The 16,125-nt window shown below is 47.5% G+C and overlaps 2 protein-coding genes and 1 non-coding gene across 6 annotated transcripts; 1 reads left to right on the top strand and 2 right to left on the bottom strand.

Annotated features, from left to right (window-relative positions):
- Positions 1-125: 125 nt before the first annotated feature.
- On the bottom strand, positions 126-2,962 carry LOC131098495 (cytochrome P450 2K4-like). The gene is made up of 9 exons (XM_078794612.1): positions 2,722-2,962; positions 2,491-2,653; positions 2,267-2,416; positions 2,030-2,190; positions 1,790-1,969; positions 1,576-1,717; positions 1,324-1,508; positions 1,125-1,266; positions 126-949 (listed from the first exon to the last, which is right to left on the bottom strand). The coding sequence occupies exons 1-9, from the start codon at positions 2,923-2,925 to the stop codon at positions 765-767; spliced, it is 1,512 nt and encodes a 503-aa protein (XP_078650738.1). The 5' UTR covers positions 2,926-2,962; the 3' UTR covers positions 126-764.
- Positions 2,963-3,944: 982 nt separating this feature from the next.
- Positions 3,945-15,101, top strand: vash2 (vasohibin 2). Of its 4 annotated transcripts, none has more exons than XM_058045970.2 (9): positions 3,945-4,181; positions 4,902-5,336; positions 8,435-8,523; positions 8,643-8,699; positions 8,786-8,860; positions 10,545-10,782; positions 12,245-12,388; positions 13,188-13,306; positions 14,048-15,101. In XM_058045970.2, exons 2-9 carry the CDS (start codon positions 5,016-5,018, stop codon positions 14,115-14,117), a joined length of 1,113 nt encoding a protein of 370 aa, XP_057901953.2. In that variant the 5' UTR covers positions 3,945-4,181; positions 4,902-5,015; the 3' UTR covers positions 14,118-15,101. The 4 variants fall into 4 exon arrangements, with proteins under 4 accessions (XP_057901953.2, XP_078650741.1, XP_057901952.2 ...); XM_078794615.1 differs by having other exon boundaries at positions 3,948-4,105; XM_058045969.2 differs by lacking the exon at positions 3,945-4,181 and adding an exon at positions 4,326-4,571.
- On the bottom strand, positions 9,582-9,654 carry trnat-ugu (transfer RNA threonine (anticodon UGU)). The gene has a single exon. It is a non-coding gene; the product is annotated as a tRNA-Thr (tRNA).
- Positions 15,102-16,125: the final 1,024 nt, after the last annotated feature.

The following is a 16,125-nucleotide window of genomic DNA, read 5'->3' on the forward strand; positions in this document are numbered from 1 at the left end:
GTACATGAAACACTACATTAAGTAGGCAAAGGCGTACATGAAACACTACATTAAGTAGGCAAAGGCATATGTCAGGTCCAAGCACCTTGACAATGAAAAGGAAGAAAGAAGGCAGCAGTTTTCAATTTTACTCGCGAGGAGAACGGTAGAGATGTACTCAGACTCGTGAGGAGAAACGGAAGAGATGTACTTGGCATACAATCTCCAACCGCTCTGAGTACACTCTCCGTTGCCTCCCTTTTTATTTTCGTGGGGTCTTCCCTAAGTTACAAAGTTCACAATGCAGCCCTAAAGGACAGGGAAGTGGCTGTTGCAATGTGATGTGATCAAGCTTACACAACCAAACAGTTGATCGCATTTAGATGTCTGATAAGAAGACAATTGGTGGACTTCGTCGTGCCTCTGTGTGCTGCTGTGGTCAGATGTTTTCTGTTTCTTCTTCACAATCTTGAGTGTCTTGGAGCCTTTTGTTCCACACGGACACTCATCCGAAGGTCAGCAGGATACAGGGTACATACATACAACGTTTAAATGTGTTCACAGTCAAACACGTATATGATAACTTCAATGAACATTAACCTATCAGCGTACATGAAACACTACATTAAGTAGGCAAAGGCGTACATGAAACACTACATCAAGTAGGCAAAGGCGTACATGAAACACTACATCAAGTAGGCAAAGGCGTACATGAAACACTACATCAAGTAGGCAAAGGTGTACATGAAACACTACATTAAGTAGGTAAAGGTGTACATGAAACACTACATGCAGAGAGCTCGCAGTTCATGGTCGGTTGGGCTGAGAGTGAATCCCACCCGCGGGGTCAGATCCAGTTGGTCCTCAGAGACCCCCAGGGGAGGGGTGAAGCGGAAGTGCTGCAGGAGCGTGACGAAGAAGATGAAGAGCTCCATGCGGGCCAGACTCTCCCCCAAGCAGATCCGTCGACCTGGACCACAGGAGAACCAAGACGCTGAGACTCGCATGAGGAACTTTGTTGCGTTCTCTTCCTGTCATTTCTGTACATGTGATGACTGTCATGACATGGATTCTGCCTACCTACCTACCTACCTACCTACCCACCTACCTACCTACCTACCTACCCACCATATAGAAACACCCACCTGCAGAGAATGGCATGAAGGCATCTCTTTTGACAAAGTTCCCGTCCTTGTCCAGGAAGTGGCCAGGATGGAAGGAACGTGGCTTCTCCCACTGCTCCTCATCGTGCAGGACAGACATGAGGAGGACATAGACGGTGGTCCCCTGGAGACAGATGGTGAGGTGAATGTTTACGTCTCTGTCTTGTCTTCTCTGTCAGACCTTCTTGATGAAGTGCCCCTTGAAGGTGACGTCCTGGCTGGTCCTGTGAGGAAGTGCCATGGGGGTGATGTTGGCCACCCTTTGGGTCTCATGGATGACGGCATCCGTGAAGGGCAGGTTCCTCCTGTCTTCCACCTGGACCTGCCGGTCCCCGATCACCCTGCTCAGCTCCTCACGGACCTGCTCTGAGGTGGGACCCGTACCTTCAGGAGCTGGTGTGGAGGCGTGCGGGATGTGAGGGCAGCTCCTTACCTTGGATGTTTGGATACTTGGCCATGAGGAGAAGAGCCCACCTCAGCGTGGTGGCCGTGGTGTCAGTGCCGGCAGCAAAGAGGTTCTGTACCGTCCACATCAGGTTTTCATCATGGAAGTGACTCTTGGTGATGCCAGACTCCTGCGAGACAGCCAAGATAGTTCCAAGACGGGCTGGAAAAGGTCTTTAGCTTCTTCCAACGTTTGGACGCACCTCCAGCTGGTGCTTGCGGACAAAGAAAGCGTCCACCAAGCTTCTGCACATCAGCGGGTTGAGGCTTTCTTTCAAACGGTGGAATATTTCCAGATTCTTCCTGCTGTAGTCCTCGGTTAGACGGAAGAATTCCTTGTTCTGTGGCAGCATCTTGCCGAGCCACGGGAACATGTTGAAGACCTGAGGAGACACCGATGGTGAAGAAGACAAGGATGAAGATGGGGAGGAGGGAGGCGCTACCTGAGCTGAGGGCGAGCCAGCCAGCTGGATTTTCCGGTTCATCCCGTCCACCATGGCTGTGAACTCTGGATCGTCATACTCAAACCTGCTTCCATAAACGATGGAGGAGATGATGTTGGAGACGGCGTAGTTGATGGGCTGAGTGCTATCAAAGGATTCTCCTGAAACCATCGATCGGTGCAGAAGTAATAAAATCTCAAGTTGTACAGTCCTTAAGTTCTACAAACATGGCCTTACCCTTGAACTTCCTGAAGACCTCCATGAGGTGTTGGCTTTCCTCAATGATCTTGTCCTCACACGCCTTCTTACCCATTCCGAAGTCTCTCAGGTTGGTGAGAGCAAAGCGTCTCATCTCCTTCCATGAGTCTCCATTGTTCCATAAGACCCCTGAGGAAGCCAACGTCCAGAGACGACTCCAAGAATAGGATCGCTTGATGTTTTCTTCTTAAAAAATGACTCACCGTGTCCTTTGTTGTACTCCGTCACCACGCGTAAGATGTCTCTGTCTCCAAACTCATCTGCATGGTTGACCAGCGCCTCCTTCACCGTCTGGTAGCCGGCCAGAACCACCACCTTCTTGGACCCCAGGTAGACGGTGAACACGGGGCCATACTTCTTGGAGAGCTACGAGAGAAGATCAATGTGAAGATCGTCTATTCATGACGGTGGAATAGTCGGTGTCGGTGCGGTACCTCCACCAGCGTGTTGTAGGGTCTCTTCAGGTCCAGCTGCAACAGGTTTCCCAGCAAAGGAAGTGGTCGCGGTCCCGGAGGCTCATTGCTGGCCCCCCTATAGTTTAACGTGGATGAAGCAAAGTAGACCAGCAGCAGGACCGCCGCAGCGGCTAACAGGGGGACACAGCTGTCCATCTGGAGAAATACTTCCAGCAGTCCCATCTTCTAACTTGAAGTGAGTTCCTCTGCCTGCATGTCCTTACAGAACACAAATATGTTGCAATGTGAAAGGTGATATCTTCAAGAGGGGCGGGGACTTTCTGGTCAGGCTGGTTTTCTAACCTTTCACCAAATGTAGGTCCGAAGCCTCACATTTGTTTTGGGTTTTTTTTTTAGGATGTGATAGACAAGAACAATTCCTGATATCAGATAAACGTCGTCTGAGGGCTACTCGGTTGTCATTGTTACTTTCAACCACCAGAGGTCACCAGTTCCTTCAACAGCACCAAACTGTTTTATACTCATAAACCCATCCATCCATCCATCCATCAACTTTCTTTGCCGCTTATCCTCACTAGGGTCGGAGGTATGCTGGAGTCTTACTCATTAAACATGCAAACATAATGAATTTAGTTTAATTTAGTTATACAAAATACAAATGCATCTAAAAAGTGTGTAAGAGTACTCGACTTTTTCTCTGTTTGGATGAACGTCAGTCTAAAAAATCAAACTATGAAGGATAATGACTTAACATAGTAATATATATTAACACATACTTATATCAGGAAACGTGTTAGTAATAATTGACACAAAATCATACAAACGAAGGGTGTATTTTTTCCTCTGTGGATATACTGTAGATCCAGCAGGGGGGGCTGTAACATAACTTCAGTCTTAATTCATTGGTTACATTAAAACACATTAGCAATAATACATTTGACACAGGAAGCAGCTTCATGTTGTTGTGTTGATACAGGTGTACGCAGTTTTCTTATTATTGTATGTTTATATAAGGATTATTCCTATAAATGCACATATCAATCACATTCAATAAGTTTAAAATGTGCTAATATTATTATATCAACAGTTGACTGCACAATCGTATTCATTGCAGATGTATCACTTGTTAACGCCTGCCAACATAAGAATCAACCAATCGGAGAGGAATGCCTGTCTGATAGGCGCCTTCGTCCCGCCCCTCATTGTTGGCTGGACCAATAGAAAGCCGTCGAGAGGCACCTATAGAACCCTGCAACAGAGAGTAGCGAGCCGCATCGTCGCCTCCTCGGCGGTTAATCATGGAAGAAGCTGTCGAGGAAGGAGGGTTAATCAACATGAAGTCGACCTTGCTAACAAGATAGCCCACGGGAAGGCTGCTGAAGGCGGAGAAGGCACAGAAGAGGTCATTTCTCCCGGTTACTGGGAGTGATACTATATGGTGCAGACGAGCTACTATTTAAAGCTGGCGGGACTTCCGGGTAGGCGTTTCAAAGTTGCAACACAACACGAGGGTCGATTATGTTCGTTGGCCGCAGTTGTTGATTGAATGTACATTCGGACTAAATCGTGTACTTACAACTTTGGTGTACGTACACGATTTACCGCATCATATTTTTTACATAACTGTTAAACACAAGGCGTTTACTTTGAAGCCACTTGTATGTTATTTCCGGCAGTGGTACTGATGTCAACAGCTGCTTTGACAGACTGGAGGTGAAGTTACTACAACAAGAACATTTAAAACAGTATCGGCGAGGACACGCCACATGGGTGCACACTAGTTTATAGTCCTCTTTTATTCGGCAAACACGCTTTTATTGGTTGTAACGAGCGCTAACTTCGCTAATGTGTTATCGGCGGACGATGCAGTAAGTTTGAAATAACGTTGCTGCTTTCCTATTGACATAAAATATATGGAAATGCGTCGAGTATTTCAAAAAGGAGAAACTTCGTTAGACTTTGTATCAGAGTGAGTGGACAGACGTCACTGTGACTTTTGACGTCATCGCCATGTTTGTTTGTGAGACAAGGTAGTAGTGATCTGGAGTGGATAAAACACTTGTGAGAGTTGGTCCGTTTTCTTGTATTGTCAGGTCCTCCACAGGAGGAAGCAGCAGTTGGTGTGATGTGGAAGTGCTGTGTTTTTGAGAAGATGTGATACGGTGTTGCTGATCTTTCTCCTTTTTTGTTCTTGTCAGGTCTCTGCCATGACCTTCACCATGCACCCATCACCACTCAACACTAGGGAGATGCTCTTGTAGTCTTTTACCCCCCGCCCCCTCCAGCTCACTGTCCTCCTCCTCCTGGGACCGATGACTGGACCCAACTCCCCGAACCGGACCGGCACCACCCCGGCCAAGCTGAGCAGGCAGGGCCGCTCCAAGAGCACCAGCGCTCACTGCCTGCTCCGCCACAGTGCCCAGGAGGAGTCGAGTGCCTCCAGCCCCAACAACGGCTCCCACTCGCCCGCCGAGGAAGAAGAGAAGGATGGAGGGGTTCTTTTCTATGTCAACCGCGGTGGGTTCCCTATTGAGGGTGGTACCTGGGAGAGGATGTGGACCCATGTGGCCGCCGTGCACCCGGAGGGTCAGGAGATGGTGGACAGGATACGCAACGCTGCATATCTGCCCAAGGTAAGCACCACGTCAACAATCTTTGACAAGATGGATGCTGCAGAGCGACGGCTTGGGTTTCTCTGCCCTGGAGGCTGCGTGTATGGTGTCAGACGCCACCGAGCGCATGAGTGCTGCTGCTGGGCTCACTTCAGTCACGCCAAACTAAATGGTAGACATAATTTGATCTTCATTAATCCCAATGGAGCTGGTGAGGAAAGAGCGGAGACAAATGCTGGTTGTTGCTGCAGAATGTCTCCCTGTTCTGGTCATGTGGCAGCAAAGCGTCCCTGGTGAGGAACTCGGTCAGTCCTCAGTCAGACCCGAGGCTGAGGTTGGAGTTAGGAGAGGAAGAAGGTTGTAGCTGTGATTTTATAAGAATAAAAATTAAAATAAAAGTTGTAATTTTTGGAAAATTAGGCTGGGGAAAAGATGTAATGTTACACAAAGTGTTACACAAAGAAAGTGTATTAGAAGAAAGGTGAAATATTTTGAAAAGGTAAAAAAAAAAACATTGCAAAGTCGTCATTTTCCACCAATATGACAAAGCTGAGGTGCGGCTTTTAAAAAAAATATATATATAATATAACTTTTTAGCATATCTACATGTGTTTCTTTACAGCAGTGATTGTCACCTAGTTGGTTGTTCCCCAAAAGTAGGTCACACCATGTTTATGGACGTCATGTTGGAGCAAGGGGCCCAGGACTTCATGTGCCGTGGGTCCAACCATAAAGAGACATACGGCGTCTCGTGTTGTCTTACAAACTGTCCCCCCAACTAGAAGACATTTGAGAAGTTTGAGTTGAAAATGTTCCGTTTTACTTGCATCAGTGGCGGGCCAAGTCAAACTGAACCAAGCATGAACAGTGGTTTGTCATAATCGGAAAAGTGGCAAAAATGGTTCCAAAGTCAAACTGATGTGTGTTGATATGCTGTTTGGTGTAAAACGGCAAGATAATTGGTTTGCTTTTATGGATGACTTTTTAAACATGTTCAGAAAGAGGCTGAAATCAGAAAACAATGAATTGATGAATCAAGTGTGTTTTCTCCAAGTCCTCCTACTTCCTCCCCCATTCCAAAAACATGTTGGCTTCATTGGTCGCTCTCAATTGTCCATAGGTATGAATGTGGGTGGGAATGATTGTTAGTCTATATGTGCCGTTGCCTTGATGGAGTCAAGACGTGAGCCAAAAACATGTTTATGACTACAAAATAATGTTATTTGCTTGTTTTTGTTCTTGTTCTTTTTATGTAATAAACAAGATGGAGCCGCCTGGGTGCGCTTTTAGATGGGCTAGGGGCCCATCTACCACAAGTGTCCAGTTAGACCAGAGAAAGTTGCTTGCGGTATAAATACTACCTAAATATAGCAACAAATTGGCAGCACTGATACCTCTTGCAGCGTATTCTTCTTAGGTAGACTAGGTGCATTTAGAAGCAAAGTTACGATGCCATGTACTGTACGGTGTTGGAACGACAAGTGACATTCCCAGACATAACATGTTTATGATCAAGGACCAAAAGGCCGTTGCCAGATCTATTTGTGGCGGGACAAATGTATTTGTGGTGAAAATGTTGAGTCTTCTCTCTTCTCGTGTTCCAGTCCAGTTGGTGTATTTATTACTGCTGCACTGACCCAAATGCTCCTCTAGAACCCACCAATGTAGAAGAAGCCAGCATCGGAACCTCACACGGCGGCGTTGTCGTGTCACCGCCTGCATGGCCTCAATAGCAGAGCACAAATAATCCCTCTAGTACAATCTGGGTAGCGGATAATCTCTGGATGCCAAATGGACTTAATAGGAACGCACACACACACACACGACACACACCGCTTTATTAGGCACACCATCCCGTGTAATCTTGTCAAAAGGTCATCATTGTGGTCGCTGTTTGAGGTGCAGAAAGATTAGGAGAGGAAGGATGGAAGAGGAGGATGAGGGTGGAAAACAGGAAGGGAGGCAGTTTAATTGCTGGTCCACTCTGGAGGGCCTGGTGCAGCTGGCTCAGAGGAAGTGTTACTCACACTAAACACGTGTGTGTGTGTGTGTGTGTGAGAGAGAGAGAGAGAGAGAGAGAGACACTTCACGTCTAAACCTTTTGTCAGCTGAAGGAAGGCACAGCTTTGCTTTGTGTGTCTGTGGTGACTTTTGTGACTCCTGACTGCCACCATCGTGATCGTTCGGCCTTCAGTTTGAATCCCGACTGCCGGTAAAGTCCAAGGTCCACCTTGAAGACCCGTAATGGAAATGAGGCACGTAGCCTCCCTGAATGGAGGTTCTGTTGTGCGATGTTCGCCGTATAGCATGGCAGCTCTGACCTGATGCCAGATGATGATGATGATGATGAAAGCGAGGGATCACCGCCTGTCTTGCTGACTGAGCCAGCAGGAAGCAGCTTTAGCTTGTGCATGAGCGCCAGACGATGTGTCCAATAAAAAGGATGACTTAGTGGATCTTACTGAACTCATTTAACTGATCTTCTCCCGGGTGTGAAAGTGCTGGATCGCTATGCCTTTATTTGCTGCTTTGCGCTGCTTTTCAATGCTGGGTGGAAATATACGCCACAGGAAGTGACACATCCATTACTGTGGAGCACACTTCCTGCACTAACACACACACAGGCGCATGACTAAGCCACATTCGTGACCTCTGGCTGTGATCTTAAAGGTCGATGTGGCCCTACTAACAGCTGCAGGCGTGGCAAATATCCTAGCGTTAGGTTTTCCACAGCATCGGTGACGTCTAACTTAGCCACTGATCGGTGGGTGGTGGGGAACAGCTATTAGCAACCCAGCTCCTTGTATGCACACTCTATAATGCTACACAGATCAGTGGTTTTTTTTCGCACAGCCATGTTTATAGACGTTTAGTGACTCAGTTGTCAGTATGATTGACTCAGCAGTAGAAGACAAAGAGACGTGGTGTACTAGTGTGACCACTGGAGCACAAGACCAAATCATCTCGGTGCGGGCTTGTCACTTCCATCAGAAGAAGCCATGGATGAACGGCGTCCCACAGCGTCCACGTTTCCTCCAAGCGGGGCGGGACATTTCATTTTCAAGGCTTTTCCAAACAAGGCATGACGACATCTAACCTCCGCCTTCTTTCCACGCCAGCATCACATCCCCGCGCTCCCCAACTTCAAGCCGTCCATGTCGGTGCCCGACTGGCTGGTGGTGGTCCAGAACTTCATGAAGGCTCTGCAGTATCCTTTTGGCGACGCGCCGGCCCCGTCGGCGTGGCAACAGATGGTCCTATTGCTCCCGGTCGTCGTCATGTTTGCACACACAAACACCGTGACCGGTCCTTAACGCCGCCCTCCAGATACAACCACACGGGCACACAGTTCTTTGAGATCAAGAAGAACCGTCCACTGTGCGGGTCAGTTAACACTTCATGCTGCTGTTTTCATGCCCCCCCCCCCCCCCCCCCAATAACAACGACCGCATGTTCTCTTCCTCTGGCAGCTTGATGGAGACGGCACGAGAGATGGTCAGGGAGTCTCTGCCAATCAAATGTCTGGAGGCCGTCATCTTGGGAATGTATCCTTTTGCTGCACACTCATGTGACAACAAAGGTAACGCCAGCCTCGCTTTGACCTCCCCCTAACTGTACGCCTTCAACTCCCCTCCCCCGCCCCAAATGTCCCAAATGCGGACACAGCTTTTTGTCCCGCAGCTGAACAAACTGTCCCCCAATTAACTGGTCACACACACACACACACACATTTAGACCTGGACCACAAGGTCACATGTTTGTGGGTATGTGAAACCTGTGAGACAACCCGATGCACTCGAACATACCACGCCACCATCCTCTGCAGTTCTTACAGCCTTGTTACTAGGCAACAAGAGCTCACTTCAAAGTTCACCACTCCCCCTGTACTGTCTCATGCACACACACACACACACAGCTTCATGATTGAGTGTTTAGGAAAGCTCCGGTTGTAATCAGCCTCAATTAGCAATACGACCAACTGTGAACAATGGCCTTGTGGTTTGGCTCCGGAAAGCTTTTTTGGGGCTTTTGAACGTTTCCGACTGGCACGAGTCTCAGCAGGCGATGGCGACTTTATCAGAGAGTGGATTTGGCCACCGGAAGAAAGGAGGGAGATAAATTGAGGTGTAATACCAGAAAAAGGCAAAAGCAGACAAGTAATTAGCAAAGGGACAAGTTAAAAACAGATACTAAAGATAATAGGTATTTATTATGTATGTAAAAGTTGTTTTTGTAAAAACATGTAATTTTTGAAAAAACACTGTTAGGCCCCAGCGAGAATTGAACTCGCGACCCCTGGTTTACAAGACCAGTGCTCTAACCACTGAGCTATGAGGCCCGGCCTATCTCCGTCGTCATAATAATCCTTTTCAAATAGCGTCTCCTGGCGGCTGTCATGAACGCGCACATACACGCCATGCAATATATATATATGTGTGTGTGTATTGCGCAATATTACAACTGCGAGACCTTACTATAGGTATATGTATAAATAGCAGATTAAGATAGATAGAAACCCTTTTTGTTTGTCCTGTGCATGTCATGTGCAAAAGTGTACTGTTAGCGTGCCCCGCAGAATGTTTGTCTTTTTATAAACATTCACTGGCGATAACGGGATTATTTTTTGTTTTTTTTAGAAAAAGCATAAGAGCCGCAACACACATCGTTCTTAAGGCTGAGAGGCTTTACCGCGTCTCAGTCGAACATTCAAAGCTGCTGCTATCATTGTCCCGGCGGAGTCTACCCGAATCCGACCGGCTCGCTGCATCCGCAAAAAGTAAACACTTGAAATTCGGAACAGAATTACATTATTTGATGATCAAATGAGTGCCCACGCCGAAGATCAACACTATGCAGTCGAGATGTGCGAGTCATGAACGAGACGTTTTTTTGGTTACTGAATCGGAATTCACGTGTACTCGTCTTCATTAACTCGTTCACTTCCTCACACCTATTTACCGTTAGCTAGCTTGGGTCGTTTTTATGTTGTGGTATAGTTGTTAGATATGTTGGCTTAATATATGTGGCTACATTTGTGGCAAAGTCACTTACCTATGTTCTACTAGTAATTACTACAGAACCGAAAAAGGTGGGAATGTTTTTTTGTTCTGAGTAAGATTAGTTTTTTTTTTCATTTTGACATAATGGGCTAGCATCACACCAGTACCTAGCATAGGTGTGTTGTGTGGATCAGGCCAAGCCAGAGTTTTCCTTCCATCCACCTTCCAGCTACCTGACCAACGGCCTGACGTCCCTGGAGAGGTTCCCCATCAGCTTCAAGACTCAGTTCTCGGGCCACTGCTTCCACCACGTGGTGCTGGGTGTCTACTCCAACGGCCGCTACGGCTCCCTGGGCATGAGCCGCCGGCCGGACCTCATGGACAAGCCGCTCATCCACCGGACCCTCGGCGAGCTGGTGGCCGAGTTCGAGAGCTCCTACAAGCGATACCAGCACAGCCTCAAGAAGGTAGCGTCACACCGCACTCCTGGTACTTGTACCGTGTGTACTACATGGATACTACAGGAAGTAGTCGTTGTGAACAAATAACACTGCTACCGTTACACTACTAGTGCTACTACTTCTCATGATAGTCATATGACTCCTAGTGATACTGCTGTTAGTGGTACTGCTATCACTGTCAGTGGTATCAGTACTAGTGTTACTATTCCTCATCTGCTAGTGATACTACTCCTAGTGATACTACTGTTAGTGGTATCAGTACTAGTGCTACTATTCCTCATCAGCGAGTGATACTGCTGTTAGTGGTACTGCTATCACTGTTTGTGGTATCAGTACTAGTGCTACTATTCCTCATCAGCGAGTGATACTACTCCGAGTGATAGTACTCCTAGTGATACTACTGTTAGTGGTATCAGTACTCGTGCTACTATTCCTCGTCAGCTAGTGATACTACTCTTAGTGATACTACTGTTAGTGGTATCAGTACTAGCGCTACCATTCCTTGTCAGCTAGTGATACTACTGTTAGTGGTGTCAGTACTAGTGCTACCATTCCTCATCAGCGAGTGATACTACTCCGAGTGATAGTACTCCTAGTGATACTGCTGTTAGTGGTACTGTTATCACTGTTAGTGGTATCAGTACTAGTGCTACTATTCCTCGTCAGCTAGTGATACTACTCCTAGTGATACTACTGTTAGTGGTATCAGTACTAGTTCTACTATTCCTCAACAGCGAGTGATACTACTCCGAGTGATAGTACTCCTAGTGATACTACTGTTTGTGGTATCAGTACTCGTGCTACTATTCCTCATCAGCGAGTGATACTACTCCGAGTGATAGTACTCCCAGTGATACTCCTGTTAGTGGTACTGCTATCACTGTTAGTGGTATCAGTACTAGTGCTACCATTCCTTGTCAGCTAGTGATACTACTGTTAGTGATACTACTGTTAGTGGTATCAGTACTAGTGCTACTATTCCTCATCAGCAAGTGATACTACTCCGAGTGATAGTACTCCTAGTGATACTACTGTTAGTGGTATCAGTACTCGTGATACTACTCCTAATGATACTACTGTTAGTGGTATCAGTACTAGTGCTACTATTCCTTGTCAGGTAGTGATACTACCCCGAGTGATATTACCCCTAATGATACTACCCCTAGTGATACTACTGTTTGTGATGCTACCCCTAGTGATACTCCTAGTGATCCTACTCCTAGTGATACTACTCCTAGTGGTGCTACCCGTAGTGATACTACTGTTAGTGATACTACTAGTGATACTACCCCTAGTGATACTACTCCTAGTAGTGCTACCTGTAGTGATACTACTAGTGAACAAAGGTGGCCATGTCTTGACCTTCTAGTCAAGCAAACCTTAAGCGTCAACGTTACCTGTTGGCATTGTGTTGTCGTTGGACGCCGTACGAATAAAGTTGAGCCGAGTGATACGACATGACCCCCAGGTGAAGATCGGCCTGTACGTGCCTCACGACCCCCACGTGTGCCAGTCCATCGAGTGGAAGTATTTGGTGCTCAACGCGGCCAAACTGGGCCCTCAGGAGATGAAGAAGGAGCTGGAGAAACACGGGCGCGACATGCGGATGAAGGTACGCACACGACACGCCTTCGTGGTAGTAAATAGTAGCCATAGCTTCACGTGGTACTCATACAATACTCCATAGTACAAACCATGTTGTACCAAGTTGGGTACGGGAATCAACAACACACCAGCAGTAACAAGCGTGTAGTGTCAGGTAGTAGTACTCCCAACTGGGATGCTATGTAGGTCAGTCATTTGTCAACGCACACACACACACACACACACACTGTCAGCTGTGCGAAGCTTTGTTGTAATCTCCATTGAATCCCAAAGAATGACTTTTTTTATAAATAGACTTCATTGTGTGTTTATGTTGTGCAAGGTTTGATGCTAGCAGCTAATGTTAGCACCTGTTAGCGCCTGCTCTCAATACGACACTTAACGCTGCATCACCTTAGCGCTATGCTAATGGCACTCTGGTTGGGTTAGCAGCCAGGTATTGTTAGCATCAGGCTAATATTAGCATAGCGTAATGTTGCATGATGTGTACTGTTGATGCAAAGTTGGGTAAGGGTTTGTATAAGACACACACACACACACACACACACACACTGACCCACTTATTAGCGATCACATGATGAACAGCTGCTCCCAGCTGTTCATCATGTGAGCCAGGAGAAGTCATCACCACGTGTGCCGAGTCGACACTTCTTCCCCGACCGACTCCCTAAAGTCAACACACGCACACAGAGTGTTATCTGTCTGTGGTTGTATCCGTCATGGCGGCGATGTCGCTACGTTTACGTGACACCGTACGGCGCCTCCGTATCGCCAATCCTTAACGCTCGCTCTTCTTCTCCCATCAGATCCTCAAGTCCTCCAGCGCTCAGTCGCCAATCAAGGAGCGGAGCCGCGGGAAGTCTCTGTCGCCACGCCGCCGCCAGGGCAGCCCGCAGCACCGCCCGGCGCATCGCAGAGACAAATCGTAAGTGGTCTCACTGTCACGAGGCGTCTGTCCACTTGGACACGATGCTGTCGCGCACGCTACGCCCTGGCTTTGGCCTGACAGGACCACACGCACACACACACGCACACGGTCACACACACACACACACACACACACAGAGCGTGCATAAGCACTGTCAGCTGTGCGTCGAGATGAAACACGAGCTGACTTGGACGACAGCTGCGAGTCGCCAAGTCGGCACACAGCAAAATTAATGTCGACGTGGCACCGCCCCGACCTTTGCCACCTCCCCTCCCCTCACATCACTTGTGTTTGTGATGGTGACAGGTCACATGACTCCTGCAGCGTTTCTACAAGTCACTAGGAACACTGTTAACTCATTTGCTACCAAATATGTACTTAGATGTTTTATTTCAACCCGAACACCTCATCTCAAGACGTATTTATATGTACTTTACGTTTTTTTGATGACGCAAGCACACAATAGAATAGAAATCACGATTAGTGCAGTTTTAATCCCTAAAAGCGGCCACAAGGGGGCAGAAGTGCACTGGCTAAGAGCTTAGAATGCACCTTTCCTAGGTGCGAACCTCCACAGCAATTAGGAACCAGCTGATGGTTCGGCATGGCTGTTGGATATTTTGGCTAAGTCCAGGATCGACGGCGGAGTTGGAGAACGTTATGCTGACAAAAAGCCTTCATCCAACTGAAACTTAGCGATGTTCCAAATAACATCTCCGCTGCTGCGTTCTCCGTCAGGCCAGCGTCGGTGGAGAAGAAACCTCCGGAACTCAGCACACTCGCCGACGGCTACCAGATACGAATTTGACCCCGCGCCCCCCAGTCCACCCTTCCAGGCCAAAGACGAGACGAACTCCCATCAGTTTTGTAGCAGATCATCCCGGACTCGTCATCTCGATGGACCAATCATCTCAACCACGCCTGAGAGATGGACCCGACTGTTCCTGTCTTTTGAAATCTCTTCCATCCATTAGTACTGTCTGTCTTGGATGCACGAGGAGGAGAACTGGAGAAGATGAGCAGCAACACGTGGAGATGGAGATGTCTCCTTCCAGCGTCTGCCAGGTCAGAACTGGAGCCTCGTCTTGATGGATGTCAGAGTTTCTTTCCATGAAGACAGGAAGTGGTGCTGATTTGAGACCAGCCCCCCCCCTCCCTACACAGTAGCAGCACTGGTATACGTGTACACACGTACCCATGTATGTATTAGCGTGTACCCGCGTACAAACACGCGTACATGTACACCATACCAGGCGTTGAAGAGCCCAGTTTTCCACATGAGACTGAAGGTATTGGTTTTTGGTGTTTGAATGTGTTTGACTTTCCACAAGGAGGCGCTATGCACACGTCCAAGTCTTCCCCGGATGGAGGAGGCGGAGCCTGAGCACAAACTTATTAAGCCAATATTGGTCACGTGGGTCCCGAGACCCGAGTCCTTGCTGTTTGGAAAGTGTTGTGTTTTCATGTTCTTATCATTTCATCTGTTGCCTAAAAACAAGAATCCTGCAAATGAACAAGTGGCCTGTTATTCAAGTGAAAAGTGTTTTGGATAAATATTACACAATAAAAGATATTTTGCTGTTTTGATATGGAAACCAAAAAGCAAGAAGTTTTGGAGTGAAACGTGTGAAGAAGCCGAGCATGTTTACTAATTGTTGGATTGTTTGAATGTGTTTTTGTACAGCCATACTGATGTGATGACCCCCCCCCCCCCCTTCAAGTCGTTATTGTTCCATTCAGACGTTGACAGCATGTCTTCTTTTCATTAAATGCTTTAAAAAAGGACCTGGTCACTTAGCGACATCATTAATAAAAACCGCACAGGAAGTTTAGAGCTCAACGTCCTCAAGGATGCTCTTCACACGTCACATGTGTACCGCTTGACGACTGATAACAAAATCGGCTTAACTGCAGTCGCAACAGAGTTGGCGAGTGTGTACGAGTGTGTGTACGAGTGTGTGTGAGGCCACAGGATGTGCAGGCAGCAGCTTTATAGAAATAATCCTTCATATTTCAAGCGTGCAGCAGCAGCTTAGCATCAGGAAGCAGCCTTTGTCAGCAGCTTATGATCTAAGGCAGGGGTCTCAAACTCGCGGCCCGCGATCCCTGCCTTGATATGACAGTTTAAGGTTAGTTTGATATGGATGCTGTATGATACGATGTGCCCAGAAATGACAGCCCAAAGCTGGAGTTTGCCCCGCCCATACCCGAGGGAGCCCGCCTCTTTTGCTTTTTCTCTCATCATCCATGACTGAGATCACCGCCGTCACTTCTCTGAAGGTCAGAAGCTTCCAGCGGTACTTCAGGCTCAGTTTGAGGACCCACTAGCTCGGGTTAGCGCCAGGATTTCCAGGCAGGAAACCAAGTCCAGGTGCTTTATTTCAGCTGGCATAATGTGAAGTCCAGGCATCCTCCAGGTCCCTATTTATGTCCCTATTTGCAAGTGCCTCATTGATCGCCCACTGGGAAGTCAACGCCCTACCATTTTGAGTAACCTTGACCGGGATTTGAACCCTGGTCCCCTGCACCATAAAACCACGGTGCTACCAGCAGAGTTAGGCAGCTGGCAAACATTCATGATGTTATAACGGAGGTGATGACTACGACAGGTGCTGGACTTGGAGAAACAGCAAAATCATCAACTACACCTGACTTGACCGGGTATTAAACCACTGTCTCTTGCACCATGAATCGGTGGTGCTACCAGTTGAGCTAGCCATCTGGTAAACATCTATGATGTTATAACGGAGGTGATGACTACAGTAGCTGCTGGACTTGGAGAAACAGCAAAATCATCAACTACACTTGACTTGACC

Source organism: Doryrhamphus excisus, linkage group LG11, assembly GCF_037039965.1.
Source record: "Doryrhamphus excisus strain RoL-2023G ecotype Guam linkage group LG11, RoL_Dexc_Guam_v1.1, whole genome shotgun sequence".
Taxonomy (NCBI): Eukaryota; Metazoa; Chordata; class Actinopteri; order Syngnathiformes; family Syngnathidae; genus Doryrhamphus; species Doryrhamphus excisus.